Source organism: Pristiophorus japonicus, chromosome 26 (genome assembly GCF_044704955.1).
Source record: "Pristiophorus japonicus isolate sPriJap1 chromosome 26, sPriJap1.hap1, whole genome shotgun sequence".
Taxonomy (NCBI): domain Eukaryota; kingdom Metazoa; phylum Chordata; class Chondrichthyes; family Pristiophoridae; genus Pristiophorus; species Pristiophorus japonicus.
The window spans coordinates 7,261,225-7,285,791 of NC_092002.1; the positions used below are offsets into that span (position 1 = coordinate 7,261,225).

General features: G+C 53.9%; 1 protein-coding gene across 1 annotated transcript in view; it reads right to left on the reverse strand.

Moving 5' to 3' along the window:
• Positions 1-24,567, reverse strand: part of exoc3l2b (exocyst complex component 3-like 2b) — a 57,585-nt gene that overhangs the window by 21,430 nt on the left and 11,588 nt on the right. Inside the window, exons 2-5 of the mRNA XM_070867583.1 lie at positions 15,618-16,321; positions 4,046-4,688; positions 1,274-1,388; positions 421-525 (exon numbers count right to left, since the gene is read on the reverse strand). Coding sequence (XP_070723684.1) covers positions 421-525; positions 1,274-1,388; positions 4,046-4,688; positions 15,618-16,299 — 1,545 coding nt within the window. The 5' untranslated portion in view covers positions 16,300-16,321. The remainder of the gene's footprint in view (positions 1-420; positions 526-1,273; positions 1,389-4,045; positions 4,689-15,617; positions 16,322-24,567) is intronic.

Here is a 24,567-nt window from a genome sequence, read left to right on the forward strand (position 1 = left end):
TTGGCCACCGTCTGCTCGTGCCCAATTCTACAACGGCACTCAAGACAGACTTCTCTCGCACAAGAACATAGGAAATAGGAGCAGGAGTCGGCCATATGTCCCTCTCGAGCCTGCTCCGCATTCAATGAGATCTTGGCTGATCATCGACCTCAACTCCACTTTCCTGCCCCATCCCTTTGAGTCCAAAATCTATCGATCTCCGTCTTGAATACACTCAACGACTGAGCCTCCACAGCCCTCTGGGGCAGAGAATTCCAAAGATTCACCACCCTCTGAGTGAAGAAATTTCTCCTCATCTCCGTCCTAAATGGCCGACCCCTTATCCCGAGACTGTGTGACCCCCTGGTTCTCGACTCCCCAGCCCGGGGGGAAACACCCTGCCTGCATCTACCCTGTCAAGCCCCCTCAGAAGGACCTCACCTGGATGACCCTGTTTCCCATCTCCGATTGAAACGTTGTGGCCTCCTGTTTCCACCTCTCCTGTTCTGCGGCGAGCTCCCGTTCCATACCTTTCGCAATCTGCGTCTACAAAACACAAAGGGGGCGAAATTGGTCATGGCCGGTTTTGAGGCGGTGTCACTGCCCGAGATGTTAGTCGCAGCCTCAAAGTCCTCAGTTCAGTTTTTACGCCCAAAGATGAGAGAGCAGCGCTAAAGAGTGGCGTTGCCCGCTCACCCTCGGGCGGGAGCTCAGGAGGCCGACTGAAAATCCCGGCAGAAAAATAACGGGAAGGAAAAAAAAAACCCGAAAACTTCTCCGATCCACACACACACACACACACAAACACTCCCCCACTCTTAAACCTAATGAAAACACGCAGGAATAAATACAGAGCAAAACTTACCCTCCTTTCTGGGCGATTCCGCCCGCCATCCGCTCTGTTACGGCCACTGTTTCCTGTTTCTATGGCGACCCGCACAAAGCAAATGTCGCGAGGGACGCCAAAGAGGCGTTGCACGCGCTGGATGACCTCACCACGCGGGTGGCGTTAGCTGGACCAGCGACGCCTCTTGGCCCTCCGCCAATGAGCCGGCTGGGTTTAGGGGCGAGGCACGGGTGCAGCTTCCCGTCGAGGGTAGGCCCTTGCCACCCATTAGCCGCCTCTCCCTCGCGCTCGAGGGACCATCTGTGAGTGGGACTAGCTGAGAGTTGGCACAGACTTGACGGGCTTAATGGCCTCCCTCCGTGCCATAACAGTGCCCCGATTCCAATTCCTGGGAAGCTTTGGTGTTTTGTCAGAAATGCCGGGGCGGGTGCAAGTTTCTGACCTTACCTTCACCATGGCAACGCTCTCGTCCTCCAGCCTCTGAACGGTTTCTGCCGGTAACAGCGGTCCCAGCTGTTGTTTTCGGATGTGTGCAGCAAGCTCCTCGTGTCCCATCACTTCTCTGGTGAAAACAAGACAGGTGTCAGTCAGCCGTGGCCCAGTGGGCAGCACTCTCTCTCGCCTTGGAGCTCAAGTCTTGCTCCAGGGATGCGAGCGGTACTGAGGGAGTGCCGCACTGTCGGAGGTGCCGTCTTTTGAAAGTGATGTTAAACCGAGGCCCCGTCTGCCCGCTCAATTGGGATGTAAATGTGGGGGAGGCATTATATCGAAGAGGAGCAAGGGCAGTTCTCCCCCTGTGTCCCAGCCAATATTTGTCCCCCAACCGCCACTAAACACACGTGATCTGGTTGGTGGCAGCTTGCTGTACGCAAATTGGCTGCCACATTTTCCCACAATGCAACCGTGACTACGCTTCAAAAAAGTATTTAAATAAAAACAGAAAATGCTGGGAATACTCAGCGGGTCAGGCAGCATCTGGGGAGAGAGAAACAGAGTTAACGTTTCAGGTCGATTGGGGGAAGTCCAGAACCAGGGGACACAGTCTAAGGAGAAGGGGGAAGCCATTTAGGACCGAGAGAGTTGTTAACCTGTGGAATTCCCTACCGCAGAGAGTTGTTGAGGCCAGTTCGTTGGATATATTCAAGAGGGAGTTAGATGTGGCCCTTACGGCTAAAGGGATCAAGGGGTATGGAGAGAAAGCAGAAAAGGGGGTACTGAGGTGAATGATCAGCCATGATCTTATTGAATGGTGGTGCAGGCTCGAAGGGCCGAATGGCCTGCTCCTGCACCTATTTTCTATGTTTCTATGACCCTTTGTCAGAACTGGAAAACGTTTGAGATGTGACAGGTTTTTAAGCAAGTGCAGGGGCGGGGAAAGTGGGGGAGGGGAGGAAAGAACAAAAGGGAAGGTCGTTGACAGGGTGGAAGGCAGGAGAGATTAGAGAGACAAAAGGGATGATGGTGCGAGGCGAAAAGAGATGGTAATGGAACAAGTTAAGAAACAAAAGATGTGTCTAGAGAGGGGGTAAATGAGAATGGCAGCGTCATCAACAGCTGCTGTGTTCAAAAACATGGGCCAAGGTTCTGGTCTGAAATTGTTGAACTCGATGTTGAGTCCAGAAGGCTGTAAAGTGCCTAAACGAAAGATGAGGTGCTGTTCCTTGAGCTTGCGTTGAGCTTCAATGGAACAGTGTAGGAGGCCGAGGACGGAGAGGTCAGAGTGGGAGTGGAGCGGGGAATTAAAAGTTCACATTAAAAATTCAGAAGTACTTCATTGGCTGTGAAGCACTTTGGGACATCCTGAGGTTGTGAAAGGCGAGTCTTCCTTGCTTTATTTTCCAGTTATCTCCATCCCCGGCATGAGCCGAATCAAGGGGTGGTCGCGATGTATGCCCCTGTGAGCATGCTCACGGGTTTGTGGGAGCTGTTGACCCGTGTATGTTCAGTGTGCGAGGTTGCAGCCCCCTCTTCCATTATTTGAAGCGGCTGCTCCTCAATTTCTGCCTGCACTTCAGTCCCCACGCTCCTGATCTTTGGGCACCCTGTGCGGAGGGGAGCGGGCAGGTCGGAGGGCCTCCTCTTGGGACTGCTCCTGGGCCTGGCCAAGGGGGCCATCAGCCGGTCCAGGCAGCGGGCGGCCGAGGGGGTCGTTCAGCCCGACTGCCTGCCTCTCTTCCGCAGTTACATCCGAGCCAGGGTGTCCCTGGAGATGGAGCACGCGGTGTCCACCGGTACGCTCGCGGCCTTCCGCGAGAGGTGGGCGCCGGAGGGACTGGAGTGCATCATCACCCCACGGCAACCAAATTTTAATTTGATTTAAGTTTACCGTCCAGCGATTAATTGTTTTATTTTGTCGGTTGTAGTGCCCTCCTTTAATAAGGGGGCACTTGATTTATGGTTTCAACTAAAATAGTTGTAGAGCTGTTGAGTTGTGAGTGGCTTAGCCAGTCATGTGATGTTCACAAGACTCAATAAAACCCCAGCCAGTTGGGTTCAGGATGTCTAAGTGATCCACGATGAGGTATGCAGTTGTGAGCCTGGTGGATGAACTGGTAATTTGTCGTGTAATTGTTAAACCTTTGTTAATAAACCAACTAGAATCTCATAGAAACATAGAAACATAGAAAATTCTGACGGGATTGGACAGGTTAGATGCAGGAAGAATGTTCCCGATGTTGGGGAAGTCCAAAACCAGGGGTCACAGTCTAAGGATAAGGGGTAAGCCATTTAGGACCGAGATGAGGAGAACCTTCTTCACCCAGAGAGTGGTGAACCTGTGGAATTCTCTACCACAGAAAGTTGTTGAGGCCAGTTCATTAGATATATTCAAAAGGGAGTTAGAGGTGGCCGTTATGGCTAAAGGGATCAAGGGGTATGGAGAGAAAGCAGGAATGGGGTACTGAAGTTGCATGATCAGCCATATTGAATGGTAGTGCAGGCTCGAAGGGCTGAATGGCCTACTCCTGCATCTATTTTCTATGTTTCTATGTTTCTAATTCTTAATAGAAGGTGTTGCTATGAATTCTTAAGCAAAGAACCCATGAAGCAAATACATCACACCGTCCATTAACATAAGAAATAGGAGCAGGAGTCGGCCATTCGGCCCCTCGAACCTGCTCTGCCATTCAATGAGATCGCGGCTGATCTTCGACCTCAACTCCACTTTCCCGCCCGATCCCCATATCCCTCGATTCCCTTAGTTCCCAAAAATGGTCTTACCTGAAGTAAATATTGTGGCACCACTGGAGGAAGGTATAGAGTTCCTGTATTTCCAATTCTTTCTGGCACATCTCTGAGAGACAGGAGGACACCCCTTCATGGTAGCTCCTCACGTAGACATTGAACGCGTCGTACTCTTTCGGGTAGGCCGACATGATGTTCTTCCGGACCGTGATCAAGTCCGCCACGGTCTGCTCTTTGAGGCCGCTCAGCCGCTGGGCGATGGGGCCATCCCCGCTCCCCTGGCTCCGCAACAGCCTGGCGGCCACCGACCCCTTCACCGCCTCCCTCCATTTCCTCCTCAGCTCCCGGGGCCTTCCGGCGTAGCCGCTGCCGGACTCCGCTTGGCGACCGCGGCAGGTCTGGTCGGCCTGTTCCTCTCGCTCGATGGCCTTCACCACCTGCTCCAGCTGGGAAGCAGGGCGCGCCTCCTCCAACGACTCGGCGACGATGTTCCGCAGCTCGCCCTCCAGCGCCTCGTACAGCAGAGTCACGTCCCTCGCCTTCCGCCCCCTGTCCTTGCTCGGGTTGTCGCCCTCGGAGCTCTGCTGCCTCACTCTCTCGCACTCCTCCTCCAGCTCAATGATGTGGCTCCCGGCCGTTACCAGCTCCCGCTTCTTAATTCGTTCGTGGATCTCAAGAACTGGAAAAAATAACACACACACACAATAATGTCAATAACCGTCCAAAACTCGGCTGCCCCCGTGTCCTAACACGCACCGAGTCCCGCTCACCCATCACTCCCTGTGCTCGCTGACCCCGTGTCCTAACTCGCACCGAGTCCCGCTCACCCATCACCCCCTGTGCTCGCTGCCCCCGTGTCCTAACTCGCACCAAGTCCCGCTCACCCATCACCCCCTGTGCTCGCTGCCCCCGTGTCCTAACTCGCACCGAGTCCCGCTCACCCATCACCCCCTGTGCTCGCTGCCCCCGTGTCCTAACTCGCACCGAGTCCCGCTCACCCATCACCCCCTGTGCTCGCTGCCCCCGTGTCCTAACTCGCACCAAGTCCCGCTCACCCATCACCCACTGTGCTCACTGCCCCGTGTCCTAATTCGCACCGAGTCCCGCTCACCCATCACCCCCTGTGCTCGCTGACCCGTGTCCTAACTTGCACCAAGTCCCGCTCACCCATCACCCCCTGTGCTCGCTGCCCCGTGTCCTAACTCGCACCAAGTCCCGCTCACCCATCACCTCCTGTGCTCGCTGCCCCGTGTCCTAACTCGCACCGAGTCCCGCTCACCCATCACGCCCTGTGCTCGCTGCCCCGTGTCCTAACTCGCACCAAGTCCCGCTCACCCATCACCTCTGTGCTCGCTGCCCCGTGTCCTAACTCGCACCAAGTCCCGCTCACCCATCACCCCCTGTGCTCGCTGCCGGTGTCCCAACTCGCACCAAGTCCCGCTCACTCATCACCCCTGTGCTCGCTGCCCCCGTATCCTAACTCGCACCGAGTCCCGCTCACCCATCACGCCCTGTGCTCGCTGACCCGTGTCCTAACTCGCACCAAGTCCCGCTCACCCATCACCCCTGTGCTCGCTGCCCCGTGTCCTAACTCGCACCAAGTCCCGCTCACCCATCACCCCCTGTGCTCGCTGCCGGTGTCCCAACTCGCACCAAGTCCCGCTCACCCATCACCCCTGTGCTCGCTGCCCCCGTGTCCTAACTCGCACCGAGTCCCGCTCACCCATCACGCCCTGTGCTCGCTGCCCCGTGTTCTAACTCACACCGAGTCCCGCTCACCCATCACCCCCTGTGCTCGCTGCCCCGTGTCCTAACTCGCACCAAGTCCCGCTCACCCATCACCTCTGTGCTCGCTGCCCCGTGTCCTAACTCGCACCAAGTCCCGCTCACCCATCACCCCCTGTGCTCGCTGCCGGTGTCCTAACTCGCACCAAGTCCCGCTCACCCATCACCTCTGTGCTCGCTGCCGGTGTCCCAACTCGCACCAAGTCCCGCTCACCCATCACCCCTGTGCTCGCTGCCCCCGTGTCCTAACTCGCACCAAGTCCCGCTCACCCATCACGCCCTGTGCTCGCTGACCCGTGTCCTAACTCGCACCAAGTCCCGCTCACCCATCACCCCTGTGCTCGCTGCCCCGTGTCCTAACTCGCACCAAGTCCCGCTCACCCATCACGCCCTGTGCTCGCTGCCCCGTGTTCTAACTCGCACCGAGTCCCGCTCACCCATCACCCCCTGTACTCGCTGCCCCGTGTCCTAACTCGCACCGAGTCCCGCTCACCCATCACCCCCTGTGCTCGCTGACCTACATTGGCTCCCAGTTAAGCAACACCTCGATTTCAAAATTCTCATCCTTGTTTTCAAATCCCTCCATGGCCCTCGCCCCTCCCTATCTCTGTAATCTCCTCCAGCCCCACAACCCCCAGAGATGTCTGCACTCCTCTAATTCTGCCCCCTTGAGCATCCCTGATTATAATCGCCCCACCATTGGTGGCCATGCCTTCTGTTGCCTGGGCCCCAAGCTCTGGAACTCCCTCCGTAAACCTCTCCACCTCTCTACCTCTCTTTCCTCCTTCAAGAGGCCCCTTAAAACCTACCTCTTTAACCAAGCTTTTGGTCACCTGTGCAAATTTCCACTTATGTGGCTCGGGTGTCAAATTTTTTATCTCAGAATAATCCTGCGCAGCGCCTTGGGGCGTTTCGCTATGTCAAAGGCGCTATATAGATACAAGTTGTTTTTGTTGTTGTCTGTCACAGCTCAAATCTTCTGTCAATCTCCGAACTTTTCAAACTTAGAGATGGGTAACAGGAGGCAGATTGCGTAATTCAATGCCATTTCAAAAAGTTGCAACTTCTATCTATGTAACTGTTGTATTTATTATTTTGCCTATCCGTTTACAATGTTCTTTTACAAGGTTGCAAATTCTCTTATCTACAGTGTCAACCAGTGCCCAGTGATCTTATCGAAACATATAAGATAATGAGGGGGCTTGACAAGGTGGATGCAGAGAGGATGTTTCCACTGATGGGGGAGACTGGAACTAGGGGGCATAGTCTCAGAATAAGGGGCCGCCCATTTAAAACTGAGACGAGGAGGAATTTCTTCTCTCAGAGGGTTGTGAATCTGTGGAATTCCCTGCCCCAGAGAGCTGTGGAAGCTGGGACATTGAACATATTCAAGGCGGAGATAGACAGGTTTTTAAGCGACAAGGGAGTCGAGGGTTATGGGGAGCGGGCAGAGAAGTGGAGCTGAGGCCAAGATCAGATCAGCCAATGATCTTATTAAATTGTGGAGCCAGCTCAAGGGGCCAGATGACCAACTCCTGCTCCTATTTCTTATGTTCTCAGAGGCAGCACTCTCGCCTGAGTCAGAAGGTCGTGGGTTCAAGTCCCACTTCAGGGACTTGAGCACAAAAATCTAGGCCGACACTCCCAGTGCAGTGCTGAGGGAGCGCTGCACTGTCGGAGGGACAGTGTTGAGGGAGCGCCGCACTGCCGGAGGGGCAATGTTGAGGGAGCACCGCACGGTCGGAGGGGCAGTATTGAGGGAGCACCGCACTGTCGGAGGGGCAGTGCTGAGGGAGCGCCGCACTGTCGGAGGGGCAGTGCTGAGGGAGCGCCGCACTGTCGGAGGGGCAGTGCTGAGGGAGTGCCGCACTGTCGGAGGGGCAGTGCTGAGGGAGCGCCGCACTGTCGGAGGGGCAGTGCTGAGGGAGCGCCGCACTGTCGGAGGGGCAGTGCTGAGGGAGCGCCGCACTGTCGGAGGGGCAGTGCTGAGGGAGCGCCGCACTGCCGGAGGGGCAATGTTGAGGGAGCACCGCACGGTCGGAGGGGCAGTGCTGAGGGAGCGCCGCACTGTCGGAGGTGCCGTCTTTCGGATGAGATGTTAAACCGAGGCCCCGTCTGCTCCCTCGGGTGGACATAAAAGATCCCATGGCACTATTTCGAAGAAGAGCAGGGGGCGTTCTCCCCGGTGTCCTGGGGCCAATATTTATCCCTCAATCAACATCACTAAAAACAGATGATCTGGGTCATTATCACATTGCTGTTTGTGGGAGCTTGCTGTGCGCAAATTGGCTGTCGCGTTTCCCACATTACAACAGTGACTACACGCCAAAAGTAATTCATTGGCTGTAAGGCGTTTTGGGATGTCCGGTGGTTGTGAAAGGTGCTATATAAACGCAAGTCTCTCTTTTATTTTACGAGGCTACAAATTCTCTTAACTACTGGGCAACCTTCCTATGTCAACAGGCCCAGATGGCCCAGGCATAAAATATATATTGCTCAAACACAATACTGGGCCGTGGTCTAATTGCTCTTTGAGCTTCCTGCTTCCAGCAGCCGTTGACGGACTTGTTGCCCCACCAACTGCTCGAGAGAGAGAGAGAGAGAGCAGGTTCCTCTCTGTGTCCAGGATGTTCCCATCCCATGTGCGGACCCCTTTAGGGGCCGAAGTTGCCCCCAGCGGGAAACTGGGGGAGGGCACTTTGAATTAACCCCAGAAATTTGTCAGGAGTCAGAGGGAAAAGCCAGAAAATTCGGCTCTTTAACCCTGACACCGCCTCCCCGCGCTTTGGGGCGGGTTTTCGAGGGAGCGGGGCAGCGCACAGTCCCGACGCCCCGCTCTTTCACTTAAAAGGGTCTGGACGTGGGGCCTGCTGGGCCACCGGGGAGGAGTTTGGCCGGGTCAGTGGCCAAGGAGGGGGGCGGTGGGGGGCGACGAGGGGAGTCCGGGCTGCCGGTTGCGTGCCCGGCCGAACCATCGGCCTCCACCGCTGGGCCGACTCGGGAGTCGTCCGGCAATTAAAACAAAATGGTGGCCGCGGCGGTGCGTCTTCCCCTTTAAGGCCGGCCGCACCCACCGCCCGGCCATTGGCCGCGTTAAGCTGTCGGGAGGCGGGGGGCGGGGCGATCGGCGTTGGCAGTGCCCGGGCCGTAAGTGGTCGGCGCAACGGGCGGGACCGAAGCACGTGCGCACGGCGGAAACACGTTCCTGCCGCCCCCGCGGACAATTGCGGATGGGTCGGTCCCGCCTACCCCCCTCCTCCCCCGCCCCCCCTCGGGTGGACCGCCCCATTAGAGAAAGGGGGCAATTCCTCCCCCGCCCCCCCCCAGCTCGCTCCACTGAGAGCCTCTTACAGCGATCCAGGCGAGGCCCGCCAACTCTGATGGAATGGCTTCCTGGAGCTTTGGTCACGTGACCTTCAACCGCCCCTCCCCCCCTCCCCCCCCCCGCCATTGGTCCATCTTCGCGTTGGCCCCACCTTCCCCACGCCAATCGGATAGTGGACAGACTCCTCGCCTGCCGAAAGGACAATGCGAGACTCTCCTTAAATTCCCATGTCCGATATTTTTAGAAACAGAAAACTGTTCAAAGAATTATTTTTATTCAAAAACACAATTTCCTTTATTTTAAATGAGATCAATCTTTAATTCCCTCCACGTTTCGGTTGGCGACCTCCCGATCCAGTGGGATCCCTGCCCACGTTCGAGAAATGAGCAATTAAAGATGTGTGTGAAAAGTACTAAAGTTAGCTCAAGGCCCTTCCTGTCACCATTCTGCCATCAGAGTTCACACAAAAGCTATTTGTAGCTGGTTCAGGATGCGTTCATCTTATAAATCTACATGCCAGCCGTGGCTCAGTGGGCAGCACTCTCTCTCGCCTCTGGGTCAGAAGGTTGTGGGTTTGAGTCCCACTCCAGAGACTTGAGCACAAAAATCCAGGCTGACACTCCCAGTGCAGTACTGAGGGAGCGCCGCACTGCCGGAGGGGCAGTGCTGAGGGAGGGCCGCACTGTTGGAGGGGCAGTACTGAGGGAGTGCTGCACTGTCGAAGGGGCAGTACTGAGGGAGCGCCGCACTGTTGGAGGGGCAGTACTGAGGGAGCGCCGCACTGTTGGAGGGGCAGTGCTGATGGAATGCCGCACTGTAGGAGGGGCAGTGCTGAGGGAGCGCCGCACTGTTGGAGGGGCAGTACTGAGGGAGCGCTGCACTGTCGGAGGGGCAGTACTGAGGGAGGGCCGCACTGTCGGAGGGTCAGTACTGAGGGAGTGCTGCACTGTCGGAGGGGCAGTGCTGAGGGAGCGCAGCACTGTCGGAGGGTCGGTACTGAGGGAGCGCTGCACTGTTGGAGGGTCAGTACTGAGGGAGTGCTGCACTGGTGGAGGAGCAGTACTGAGGGAGCGCCGCTGTGTCGGAGGGGCAGTACTGAGGGAGCGCTGCACTGTCGGAGGTGCCGTCTTTCAGATGTGACGTTAAACAGAGGCCCCATCTGCTCTCTCGGGTGGACGTAAAAGATCCCATGGCACTATTTCGAAGAAGAGCAGGGGAGTTATATCCAGTGATCTGGACAATCAACCTCAACATCACGAAAAATAGATTATCTGGTCATCATCACATTGCTGTTTGTGGGAGCTTGCTGTGCGCAAATTTGGCTGCCGCGTTTCCCACATTACAACAGTGACCACACTCCAAAAGTACTTCACTGGCTGTAAAGCGATTTGGGATGTCCAGTGGTCGTGAGAGGCGCTATATAAATGCAAGTCTTCCTTGTGACATGTATTCAACCAGCATTGTAACCCATGTATAATCTGACCTAAGTTGTACACTGTGAGAACACTGACCACTAGGTGGTGAACTTGTGGGAGACACTCCGAACCTCGACCTTCAGGTATAAAAGGGGAAGCTCCGCCCACTTCCATCACTTGAGTGCTATGAAATAAAGGACAGGTCACAGACTGACCTTCTCTCAAGCATGGGCCTCGTGTGAATTTATACTGTGTAGTAAGGACATATCAATGGCGATCAAGAAACTGGGATTTAAACCATGCGAGCATGGCCACTAGCAGAACAGACGAGAGGTACTGTGTTAAGGAATGGTTGGGACAGAGATTCAACATTGTTAAAGCAGCACACAGTTCTCCAGGCAGACAAGGGCAGTCGGGCATGCCCCAACATGTAGTCGAACCCAGAGGGGGAGGTAGACAGAGACAATGGCAAGCTGAACGGTGATTCATGCCATTGCAAGGGACAATGCGACCAGTAATGGGGCCATCAACACCTGTTAATGGCGCACTCAAGGACAATAACAGGGGCAGTCAGGGACGATCGACTGGCAAGGGACCTTTTGTTTCAAACAGCAGCTCATGCTGGAGGCATGGAGGCATACATTCAGCCGGAGTTTGCAGAGGTGAGCAAAATACCTGCAGAAATTGCAGAAATGAACGCTGGGGGAAATCGCTGGAAGCTGAAGTTCAGCGAGTTCATGTGGAGCACGTATACAGTTCATACACCAGGACGCCATCGATAATGATGAAAGTGCTCCTCAATGGCATCCCAGTATCAATGGAGCTAGACACGGGGGCCAGCCAGTCCCTGATGGGTATCAATCAGTTCAAAAAGTTGTGGGCGTCCAAGGCCAGGAGGCCAAAATTATCGCCGATTGACGCACAGCTACGGACTTACACAAAGCAGATCATTCCGGTGCTAGGCAGCACCACGGTAGTCGTGACCCACAAAGATTCGGAGAACAGACTGCCACTCTGGATTGTTCCAGGGGACGGTCCTGCACTACTGGGGAGGAGTTGGCTTGCTGTCATGAACTGGAAATGGGGCGATGTCAATGCAATTTCCTCTGTGGAGCGAGTATCATGCTCACAGATCCTGGACAAATTTGACTCATTATTTCAACCCGGCATTGGCACTTTCATGGGGGCCAAGGTAGTGATTCACATAAACCCGGACGCCAGGCCAGTACACCACAAGGCCAGAGCGGTGCCGTACGTGATGCGGGAAAAGATAGAAGGCGAATTGGACCGCCTGTTGAGGGAAGGCATCATCTCGCCAGTCGAATTCAGTGACTGGGCGAGCCCGATAGTGCCGGTGCTCAAGGCGGATGGGTCGGTCAGGATATGTGGCGATTACAAGGCCACCATCAATCGGGTGTCACTCCAAGACCAGTACCCGCTACCGAGAGCGGAGGACCTCTTTGCGACCTTATCCGGTGGCAAACTTTTTTCCAAATTGGACCTGACCTCAGCTTATATGACCCAGGAGCTGGCGAGTGAGTCGAAGAAGTTGACCACTATCACGACACACAGGGGTTGTTTGAGTACAACAGATGTCCGTTCGGGATTCGCTCGGCCGCCGCGATCTTCCAACGAAATATGGAAAGCCACCTCAAGTCGATTCCAGAGACGGTGGTTTTTCAGGACGACATCCTCATTACGGGTTACGATACTGAAGAACACCTCCACAATCTGGAGGAGGTGCTACGCAGACTGGACCGGGTAGGGCTGCGACTGAAAAAGGCGAAGTGCGTCTTCCTAGCTCCAGAGGTAGAATTCCTGGGGATGAGGGTAGCAGCAGACGGAATCAGCCCTACTGCATCCAAGACAGAAGCGATCCAGAGAGCACCCAGACCCCGTAACACGACGGAGCTGTGTTCATTCCTGGGGCTCCTGAACTATTTTGGTAACTTTCTTTCCAAATTGACCACGCTGCTAGAGCCGCTACACGTGCTCCTACGCAAAGGTCGCGAATGGGTCTGGGGGGACAGCCAGGAAAGGGCTTTTGATTGAGCATGCAATTTGTTATGTTCCAACAATCTGTTAACGCTATATGACCCATGTAAGAAACTTGTGTTAACGTGCGATGCATCGTCCTATGGTGTCAGGTGTGTGTTGCAGCATGTCACCCGGTAGCTTATGCCTCCAGAAGTCTGTCCCAGGCAGAAAGGGGCTACGGGATGGTAGAAAAGGAGGCGCTCGCATGTGTATATGCGGTAAAGAAAATGCACCAGTTCCTGTTTGGCAGGAAATTTGAGCTGGAGACAGATCACAAACCCCTAACGTCCCTTTTGGCTGACAACAAGGGCATAAATGCAAACGCATCGGCCCGCATACAGAGGTGGGCACTCACGTTAGCCGCCTATGACTACACAATTCGGCACAGACCGGGCACTGAAAACTGCGCCGATGCACTCAGCAGGCTCCCACTAGCCACCACTGAGGGGGCTACCGAGCATGATGCTAAGATGGTCATGGCTGTTGAAGCTTTCGGAAGCGAAGGCTCACCTGTGACAGCCCGTCAGATTAAAGTCTGGACAAATAGAGACCCGCTATTGTCTCTAGTCAAGAAATGTGTCCTGAATGGGGACTGGGCAGCCACGTACAGGGCATGCCCTGAGAAATTTAAACCATTTCACAGGCGCAAGGATGAACTCTCGATTCAGGCCGATTGCCTACTGTCATGCCCCAGATGGGCAGAGAGGTGTTCATCAGAGAACTCCACAATGAGCACCCGGGCATTGTCACGATGAAGGCAATTGTCAGGTCACACGTTTGGTGGCCAGGGATAGACTCAGATCTGGAACTTTGTGTTCGCAGGTGCAACACGTGTGCCCAGATGGGCCATGCGCCCAGGGAAGCCCCCCTTAGACCCTGGCCATGGCCCGCCAAGCCTTGGTCACGCATCCATGTGGACTACACAGGTCCTTTCATGGGGAAAATGTTTTTAGTTGTAGTAGACGCCTACTCCAAATGGATCGAGTGTGACATTTTAAATTCAAGCCCATCCTCTGCCACGGTAGAAAGTCTACGGGCAATGTTCTACCAGACATCGTGGTCAGCGACAATGTGTCAGCGTGTTTCACAAGCTCTGAATTTCAGGACTTCATGGCAGGCAATGGAATTAACCATGTCAGAACGGCACCGTTCAAGCCGGCCTCAAATGGCCAGGCAGAACGAGCAGTGCAGATAATCAAACAGGGGATGCTCAGAATCCAAGGGGGTTCCCTACAAAGACGCTTATCACGCCTCCTGTTGGCCTACAGATCTCGACCACACTCGCTCACAGGGGTTCCACCCGCAGAGCTGCTAATGAAAAGGACCCTCAAAACCCGGTTATCCCTTATACACCCCACCATGACAGAAATTGTCGAGAGCAGGCGCCAGTCACAATATGACTACCATGACAGGAATGCGAGGGCGCGATGTATTGATGTAAATGACCCTGTTTTTGTCCTTAACTGCGCTGCAGGGCCCAAATGGCTCGCAGGCACTGTGATTGCCAAAGAGGGAAATAGGATTCTGGTCGTTAAACTTACCAATGGACAAATCTGCCGCAAACATGTGGATCAAACAAAAAGGAGGTTCAGCAACCCCATAGAAGAAGCAGAGGAAAAACACGATGTAGAGTTTACTCCACCACAGGTGACCGAACACCGGAACCAAGTGGAGGAGAGCCCAGTCACTGTGGGCAGTCCGGACAGGCCTGAGGCACCGCAAACAGCAGACACTCAGGCCAGCGCCCAACAACCGGAGCCCCAACTCAGGCGCTCTACAAGGGAGCGTAAACCACCAGAGAGACACAACCTGTGATCCCAATAAGACTTTGGGGGGGGAGGTGATGTCATGTATTCAACCAGCATTGTAACCCATGTATAATCTGACCTAAGTTGTACACTGTGAGAACACTGACCACTAGGTGGGAGACACTCCTAACCTGGACCTTCAGGTATAAAAGGGGAAGCTTCACCCACTTCCATCACTGGAGTGCTATGAAATAAAGGACAGGTCACAGACTGACCTTCTCTCAAGCATGGGCCTCGTGTGCATTTATACTGTATAGCAAGGACGTATCAGTAGTAAGTTCCATAATCTCACCACTCTCTGCACAAAGAAATTTGTCCTGAAATCCCTATTGGGCTTATTAGTGGCTATCTTATATGTTTGGTCATCTAGATTTCGGACGTGACCACTCACCTACTTGTCCCTACCCTCCCCCACCCCCTCAAAATCTGGGCTGTAACCCGGACAAGATTCCCCAATATTTCTTCGGCAGCACCTCCCAAACCCGCGACCTCTACCCTCTAGAAGGACAAGGGCAGCAGGTGCGTGGGAACACCACCCCCTCCACGTTCCCCTCCCAGTCACACACCATCCCTTGACTTGGGAAATATATCGGCCGTTCCTTCATCGTCGCTGGGTCACAATCCTGGAACCCCCTCCCTAACAGCACTGTGGGAGCACCTTCACCACACGGGACTGCAGCGGTTCAAGAAGGCGGCTCACCACCACCTTCTCGAGGGGCAATTAGGGACGGGCGATAAATGCTGGGCCTTGCCAGCGACGCCCACATCCTGGGAATGAATAAAAAAATCAATGGAATGGCCGAGAAAACCCTTTCCCTCGGTAAGCGAATATTGGCCGCTGTGGCATCCAAGTCTGGTCACGCCACATAACATCGATGGCAGTGCTGGTGGAGGGATAGAATCCATGGGGTTTTCATTTATCCCTTCGTGCATATCGTTCACATGCATCGGATTCCAAAACAAAAAATTCCAGATCACAGTTGATGGGGAGATGGTCTTGAAGTGACCGTTGTAGGCGGGGCCTGCGTCTGCCGCGATATTTTTAAAACTAGCGCAAAAGATGGCCGAAACTTGAGGTGTGCTGAACGCGGATTGCGATTAAGATTCCGCCATCTTTCGCGCCGATTTGGGCCCAGGAAACGAACGCCCGAGGCGGAAACTCCCGCCGCCATCACTCCCCCCCCGGGCAGATTACACGCAGGAATCGGCGCGCGTGTTGCTCCGCGCGGGCCGCGTACCTGACAGAGGCTCCTTGACGGTGGCCACTGGCTCGGCCGCTTTCTCCGCCCCGCCCGCGGCCTCCGGCTTCTCCGGCAGCGACTCCGGTTTGCCCCGGCCGCGTTTCAGGAAGGCCAGCCGCTTCCGAGGTTCCGTGTCCGGCGGCGGCGCCTCCTTGTCCGGGCTGCCGACGGCGCCGGGCTTCGCCGGCGAGGCGAGCTCGTCCGAGGGCCGGCGGCCTTTCCCCTTCTCCGCGCTGTTGCCGGGCGGGTCCTGGTCGGCCGGCGACGACGGCGGCGACGGCAGCCTGAAGAACGACTTCTTCTCCGGGCTCTTGTCCTCGGTGGGCGACCTCACCTTCTTCTTGCCCTTCACCCACACCTTCCTCAGAGACGACCTAATGGTCACCGCTTTCTCGCCGATGATGGTCTTCGGCGAGGGGCCATTGGCCGACTGCTGGAACCCGTTGGGACTCTCCAGCTCCACTGCGGCATTCCCTTCCTCCTGCTCCTCCTCTTCACCAAAAGGGTTCTTCTCTTGGCTTAAGTCTTCGGCGAAGGGATTGGTCTCCTCGTCCTCCTCGAACGGATTCAATCCACCATTCATGCTGCCGCCCAGTATCAGTTCTTTCCGGGGTGTAACGGGTCCCCCATACAGTTTCGTAGGGCTGAGCCAGGATAAGCTGCTTTTCAGCACTGGCATCTGATTGGCCCTTTGGCACCCCCTGCACAGAGAAAGAAAGGCACATGTGTTACACCACGCCACTTGCAATCAGCTTTCTCTTACAATGGCCCATAACATAAGAAATCGGAGCAGGAGTCGGCCATTCGGCCCCTCGAGCCCGCTCCGCCATTCAATAAGATCATTGACTGATCTGATCCTGGTCTCAACTTCACTTCCCCCGCCCGCTCCCCATAACCCTTGACTCCCTTATCGTTCAAAAATCTATCTTCACCTTAAATATATTCAATGACCCAGCCTCCACAGCTCTGTCGGGAGGAGAATTCAACAGATTCACGACCCCCTGAGCGAAGAAATTCCTCCTCATCCCCGTTTTAAATGGGCGGCCCCTTATTCTGAAACTATGCCCACCCAGTTCTAGATTCCGCCACGATCTTTTATGTCCAGCTGAGAGGGTAAACCTCGGTTTAACGCCTCATCCGATAGACGGCACCTCCGACAGTGCGGCGCTCCCTCAGCACCGCCCCTCCGACAGTGCGGCGCTCCCTCAGCACTGCCCCTCCGACAGTGCGGCGCTCCCTCAGCACTGCCCCTCCGACAGTGCGGCGCTCCCTCAGCACTGCCCCTCCGACAGTGCGGCGCTCCCTCAGCACTGCCCCTCCGACAGTGCGGCGCTCCCTCAGCACCGCCCCTCTGACAGTGAGGCGCTCCCTCAGCACTGCCCCTCCGACAGTGCGGCGCTCCCTCAGCACTGCCCCTCCGACAGTGCGGCGCTCCCTCAGCACTGTCTCTCCGACAGTGCGGCGCTCCCTCAGCACTGCCCCTCCGACAGTGCGGCGCTCCCTCAGCACTGTCTCTCCGACAGTGCGGCGCTCCCTCAGCACTGCCCCTCCGACAGTGCGGCGCTCCCTCAGCACTGCACTGGGAGTGTCAGCCTAGATTTTTGTGCTCAAGTCCCTGGTGTCCCAGACTCAAAAGGCGAGAGTGTTGCCCACTGAGCAATTCGGTAATTCCCAACTAACTTTCATATTACTGGACGAGGCTATATCCTGTTGCTCGAAACCCAGATCCAACAAAGTATGCTCGATGTGTCTGGGCTTGATGCTGAGTGCGAGATTTCACACAATCAGTGATCCAGAATCGGTACCAAACATGGGTCGGACTTCCAAGAAACTGCTGAGAACTTGAGTTATCTTGGCCACCTTCCAAGGCTATGTACAATAGACCGCCAAACTGCTACTACATTTTTGTCCCCTGCAAGTCACAGCAAACCTCGGGGCGAAGTCTTTCACTGAGGAACGAAGCTGCTGTTTCATGGAGCCGCACGCAACCAAAACCGCAAAGGTTAAAGGTCAAAGGTGAGCTCAACCGGTAGCTGGTGGGTTTGGCAACGCTAGGCCCTGGGGGCTTGAATGCATGTAGATGGTGGCCGGACAGGAAAACAGAAGGGAATCCCACAGTATCTCGGGAAAGGACACTCAGCTTAGAAAGACTTGCATTTATATAGCGCCTTTCACGACCACCAGACGTCCCAAAGCACTTTACAGCCAATGAAGCGCTTTTTGGAGTGTAGTCACTGTTGTAATGGGGGAAACGCGGCAGCCAACTTGCACACAGCAAGCTCCCACACACAGCAATGTGATAATGACCCAGATCATCTGTTTTTTTTGTTATGTTGATTGAGGGATGAATTTTGGCCCCAGGACACCGGGGAGAACTCCCCTGCTCTTCTTCGAAATAGCGCCATGGGATCTTTTACGTCCACCTGAGAGAGCAGACGGGGCCTCGGTTTAACGTCTCATCCTGAAAGACGGCACCTCCGACAGTGCGGCGCTCCCTCAGCACTGCCCCTCCGACAGTGCGGCACTCCCTCAGCACTGCACTGGGAGTGTCAGCCTAGATTTCTTTATGTGCTCAAGTTCCTAGAGGGGGACTTGAACCCACAACCTGCTGACTCACTGAGCCACGGCTGACACTGTGCAGACATTGAGGAGGAAGAGCTTGTTCTGGAGGCTGTGTTTGGAGGAACAGTTACGAAATATTTTCAGCTCAGAAACACCATTGGGCCCCACCACTCCGTGCCGGCGTTTATGCTCCACTCGAGCCTCCTCCCGTCTTTCCTCATCTAAATCTATCAGCATAACCCTCTATTCCCTTCTCCCTCACATGTTTGTCCAGCCTCCCCTTAAATGCATCGATATTATTCGCCTCAACCCCTCCCTGTGGCAGCGAGTTCCACATTCTCACCCCTCTGGGTAAAGAGGTTTCTCCTGAATTCCCCATTGGATTTATTAGTGACGGTCTTATATTGATGGCCCCTAGTTCTGGTCTCATCCACAAGTGTCTGCGCTCCTCCAATTCTGCCCTCCTGAGCATCCCTGATTATAATCGCTCCACCATCGGTGGCCGTGCCTTCTGTTGCCTGGGCCCCAAGCTCTGGAACTCCCTCCCTAAACCTCTCCGCCTCTCTACCTCTCTCTCCTCCTTTAAGACGTTCTTTAAAACCTCTTTAACCAAGCTTTTAGTCACCTGCTGTAATTTCTTCTTCTGTGGCTAGGTGACAAATTTATCTGTTGTGTCTTATAACACTGCTGTGAAGCACCTTGGGACGTTTTACTACATTAAAGGCGCGATATAAATACACGTCACTGTTGTGCAATTAGCAACAAAGCAAACTCGAGTAGTTCACCCTGTGGTACACACCACCCTCCCTCCTCTACGCCCAGGCCCTCCTCCCACCTTCACCACCCCTCCTCACCCCCACCCCCTCCTCACTCCATCACCCACCCCCTCCACCCTCAGCCCCTCTTCCATCCCCACCCCCACCCCCTCACTCCAAGTTAAAGACATGGGATTGGGGGTAGTGTGCTGACATGGATTGAGAACTGGTTGTCAGACAGGAAGCAAAGAGTAGGAGTAAATGGGGACTTTTCAGAATGGCAGGCAGTGACTAGTGGGGTACTGCAAGGTTCTGTGCTGGGGCCCCAGCTGTTTACATTGTACATTAATGATTTAGACGAGGGGATTAAATGTAGTATCTCCAAATTTGCGGATGACACTAAGTTGGGTGGCAGTGTGAGCTGCGAGGAGGATGCTATGAGGCTGCAGAGTGACTTGGATAGGTTAGGTGAGTGGGCAAATGCGTGGCAGATGAAGTATAATGTGGATAAATGTGAGGTTATCCACTTTGGTGGTAAAAACAGAGAGACAGACTATTATCTGAATGGTGACAGATTAGGAAAAGGAGAGGTGCAACGAGACCTGGGTGTCATGGTACATCAGTCATTGAAGGTTGGCATGCAGGTACAGCAGGCGGTTAAGAAAGCAAATGGCATGTTGGCCTTCATAGCGAGGGGATTTGAGTACAAGGGGCAGGGAGGTGTTACTACAATTGATGCCACACCTGGAGTATTGTGTACAGTTTTGGTCTCCTAACTTGAGGAAGGACGTTCTTGCTATTGAGGGAGTGCAGCGAAGGTTCACCAGACTGATTCCCGGGATGGCGGGACTGACATATCAAGAAAGACTGGATCAACTGGGCTTATATTCACTGGAGTTCAGAAGAATGAGAGAGGATCTCATAGAAACGTTTAAAATTCTGACGGGTTTAGACAGGTTAGATGCAGGAAGAATGTTCCCGATGTTGGGGAAGTCCAGAACCAGGGGTCGCAGTCTAAGGATAAGGGTTAAGCCATTTAGGACCGAGATGAGGAGAAACTTCTTCACCCAGAGAGTGGTGAACCTGTGGAATTCTCTACCACAGACAGTTGTTGAGGCCAATTCACTAAATATATTCAAAAAGGAGTTAGATGTGGCCCTTACCGCTAGCGGGATCAAGAGGTATGGCGAGAAAGCAGGAATGGGGTACTGAAGTTGCATGTTCAGCCATGAACTCATTGAATGGCGGTGCAGGCTCGAAGGGCCGAATGGCCTACTCCTGCACCTATTTTCTATGTTTCTTATGTTTCTATCAACCCCCTCCTCCACCCCCAGGCCCTCCTCCCTCCTCTCCCCCACTCCCTCCTCGCTCCATCACTCCCTCCCTCCTCCACCCCCACCTCCCCCTCCCTCCTCCACCCCCATCCATCAGCCCAAACCTACTCCATCCTACTCCTCCCTCCCCTCCTGCCCACTCCATTAATGCCTGGCTCCCGGTCCGGCTGTACACCCGGTCCCCTTGCTTTGTGTGTACAGATGAGGCGACGGCAAGCAGCGACACTTGGACGCGTTCCCAGTGGGGCAGTAGCTGGTCGCATACACACACACACACACACACAGCACCTCGCAGACAGCCCTCCCGAAAGCTCTGCGACCCGAAACGTTGCCTCTGGTTAATCTCTCTCCCCGCAGACGCTGCCACGCCTGCTGAACGTTTGCAGCAATTTCTGTTTCAATTTCCTTGCGCCCGCACTCACTTACAATCAACAAACTGGTCCAGCCAGCTCGCTCAGAGCTGGGATTGCGAGCGACAGTCGGGAGTTAATTGTCCCGCCGCTTGGCTGTGGGAGGGAGGGAGGGAGGAGCGGAGGTGTGTTGAGCTTGAACACGTCTGGGGTACAAGAAGGAGAAGATCCAGAGGTTACACGCCTTTTTTTTTGGCAAGTGTCCATGAGTTGAGGGCTCGTCCGCGGCTGTTCTGCCAACAACAATAACTTTTATTTATATGGTGCCTTTAATGTAGCAAGAAGTCCCAAGGTGCTTCACAGCAGTGTTACAAGACACAATTTTTTTTTTTTAACGTGTGCAACGGCCACCACACGTTAAAAATAAAATCCACGCACAGGCATCTTCCACCCTTCAGGATGTAGTTCAGGATCCGGAATATTAGGTCCTTCATTGAACTCATCCCTTTTCAGCGTGGAAGCAAGTCATCCTCGTTTCGAGAGACTTCCTACGATGATGATGAGACACCAGATATATTTGACACCAAATCACCGAAGAAGAAATTAGCGCAGGTGACCAAAAGCTTGATTGAAGAGGAATGTTTTAAGGAGCGTCTTAAAGGAGGAGAGAGAGGCGGAGAGGGTTTAGGGAGGGAGTTCCAGAGCTTGGGGCCCAGGCAGCTGAAGGCACGGCCACCGGTGGTAGAGCGATGGAAATCGGGGGATGCTCAAGAGGTCCGAATTGGAGGAGCGCAGAGATCCCGGGGGGGTTGTGGGGCTGGAGATAGGGAGGAGGGGGAGAGGGGGCCATGGAGGGGTTTGAACACAGGCATGAGAATTTTAAAATCGATTGGCATTTGTTTTGCTGGCCCAGAGAGAGGGAAGAAAGTTACCGTTCACACCTTGCTGGAAGGCGCACGCGTCAGGTGAGAGCAGGATTGACTGATGACCCCCATGGTCCGGGGTCGGCGAGAGGCCTATAAAGGCCAGCGGGAGTCGAGCAGTTCGAGCAGTCAGTCGAGGAGGCGGGAGCTCGGAGCAGCGCGAGTCCGGGGTCGGCGAGAGGCCTATAAAGGCCAGCGGGAGTCGGGCAGTTCGAGCAGTCAGTCGAGGAGGCGGGAGCTCGGAGCAGCGCGAGTCCGGGGTCGGCGAGAGGCGTACCGGTGCAGCTACAGGGAGAAGGCAAAGATACAAAGGTGACGTCACAGCCTAGGGGGTAAGTGATTGGCTGGTGATTGGTGAGTAGTTTTTCTTTTTCTTCTTATATTGGTCAGTAACTTTTAACATTGTTATTACCAGTTTAAGTGTATCTAAGGGTTAAGACATGGCAGGAGAGCTCGGTCGGGTGTTATGCTCCTCCTGTACCATGTGGGAACTCAGGGACGCTTCCGGTGTCCCTGACGACTACGTGTGCGGGAAGTGTGTCCACCTCCAGCTCCTGACGGCCCGCGTTGCGGAGTTGGAGCTGAGGGTGGATTCACTCTGGAGCATCCACGATGCTGAGAATGACGTGAGTATCACGTGTAGTGAGTTGGTCTTACCGCAGGGAAAGGGTCCACAGCCAGATAGGGAATGGAAGACCAGCAGGAAGAGTAGAGCAAGGAAGGTAGTGCAGGGGTCCCCTGTGGTCATCCCCCTGCAAAACAGATACACCGCTTTGGGTACTGTTGAGGGGAATGACTCATCAGGGGAGGGCAGCAGCAGCCAAGTTCATGGCACCGTGGCTGGCTCTGCTGCACAGGAGGGCAAGAAAAAGAGTGGGAGAGCAATAGTGATAGGGGATTCAATTGTGAGGGGAATAGATAGGCGTTTCTGCGGCCGCAACCGAGACTCCAGGATGGTATGTTGCCTCCCTGGTGCAAGGGTCAAGGATGTCTCGGAGCGGGTGCAGGACATTCTGAAATGGGAGGGAGAACAGCCAGTTGTCGTGGTGCACATTGGTACCAACGACATAGGCAAAAAAAGGGATGAGGTCCTACGAAACGAATTTAAGGAGCTAGGAGCTAAATTAAAAAGTAGGACCTCAAAAGTAGTAATCTCGGGATTGCTACCAGTGCCACGTGATAGTCAGAGTAGGAATCGCAGATGAATACGTGGCTTGAGCAGTGGTGCAGCAGGGAGGGATTCAAATTCCTGGGGCATTGGGACCGGTTCTGGGGGAGGTGGGACCAGTACAAACCGGACGGTCTGCACCTGGGCAGGACTGGAACCAATGTCCTAGGGGGAGTGTTTGCTAGTGCTGTTGGGGAGGATTTAAACTAATATGGCAGGGGGATGGGAACCAATGCAGGGAGACAGAGGGAAACAAAAAGGAGACTAAAGCAAAAGACAGAAAGGAGATGAGGAAAAGTGGAGGGCAGAGAAACCCAAGGCAAAAAACAAAAAGGGCCACTGTACAGCAAAATTCTAAAAGGACAAAGGGTGTTAATAAAACAAGCCTGAAGGCTTTGTGTCTTAATGCAAGGAGTATCCGCAATAAGGTGGATGAATTAATTGTGCAAATAGATGTTAACAAATATGATGTGATTGGGATTACGGAGACGTGGCTCCAGGATGATCAGGGCTGGGAACTCAACATTCAGGGGTATTCAACATTCAGGAAGGATAGAATAAAAGGAAAAGGAGGTGGGGTAGCATTGCTGGTTAAAGAGGAGATTAATGCAATAGTTAGGAAAGACATTAGCTTGGATGATGTGGAATCTATATGGGTAGAGCTGCAGAACACCAAAGGGCAAAAAACGTTAGTAGGAGTTGTGTACAGACCTCCAAACAGTAATAGGGATGTTGGGGAGGGCATTAAACAGGAAATTAGGGGTGCATGCAATAAAGGTGTAGCAGTTATAATGGGTGACTTTAATATGCACATAGATTGGGCTAGCCAAACTGGAAGCAATACGGTGGAGGAGGATTTCCTGGAGTGCATAAGGGATGGTTTTCTAGACCAATATGTTGAGGAACCAACTAGGGGGGAGGCCATCTTGGACTGGGTGTTGTGTAATGAGAGAGGATTAATTAGCAATCTCATTGTGCGAGGCCCCTTGGGGAAGAGTGACCATAATATGGTGGAATTCTGCATTAGGATGGAGAATGAAACAGTAATTTCAGAGACCATGGTCCAGAACTTAAAGAAGGGTAACTTTGAAGGTATGAGGCGTGAATTGGCTAGGATAGATTGGCGAATGATACTTAGGGGGTTGACTGTGGATGGGCAATGGCAGACATTTAGAGACCGCATGGATGAAGTACAACAATTGTACATTCCTGTCTGGCGTAAAAATAAAAAAGGGAAGGTGGCTCAACCGTGGCTATCTAGGGAAATCAGGGATAGTATTAAAGCCAAGGAAGTGGCATACAAATTGGCCAGAAATAGCAGCGAACCTGGGGACTGGGAGAAATTTAGAACTCAGCAGAGGAGGACAAAGGGTTTGATTAGGACAGGGAAAATGGAGTACGAGAAGAAGCTTGCAGGGAACATTAAGGCGGATTGCAAAAGTTTCTATAGGTATGTAAAGAGAAAAAGGTTGGTGAAGACAAACGTAGGTCCACTGCAGTCAGAATCAAGGGAAGTCATAACGGGGAACAAAGAAATGGCGGACCAATTGAACAAGTACTTTGGTTCGGTATTCACTAAGGAGGATACAAACAACCTTCCGGATATAAAAGGGGTCAGAGGGTCTAGTAAGGAGGGGGAACTGAGGGAAATCTTTATTAGTCGGGAAATTGTGTTGGGGAAATTGATGGGATTGAAGGCCGATAAATCCCCAGGGCCTGATGGATTGCATCCTAGAGTACTTAAGGAGGTGGCCTTGGAAATAGCGGATGCATTGACAGTCATTTTCCAACATTCCATTGACTCTGGATCAGTTCCTATGGAGTGGAGGGTAGCCAATGTAACCCCACTTTTTAA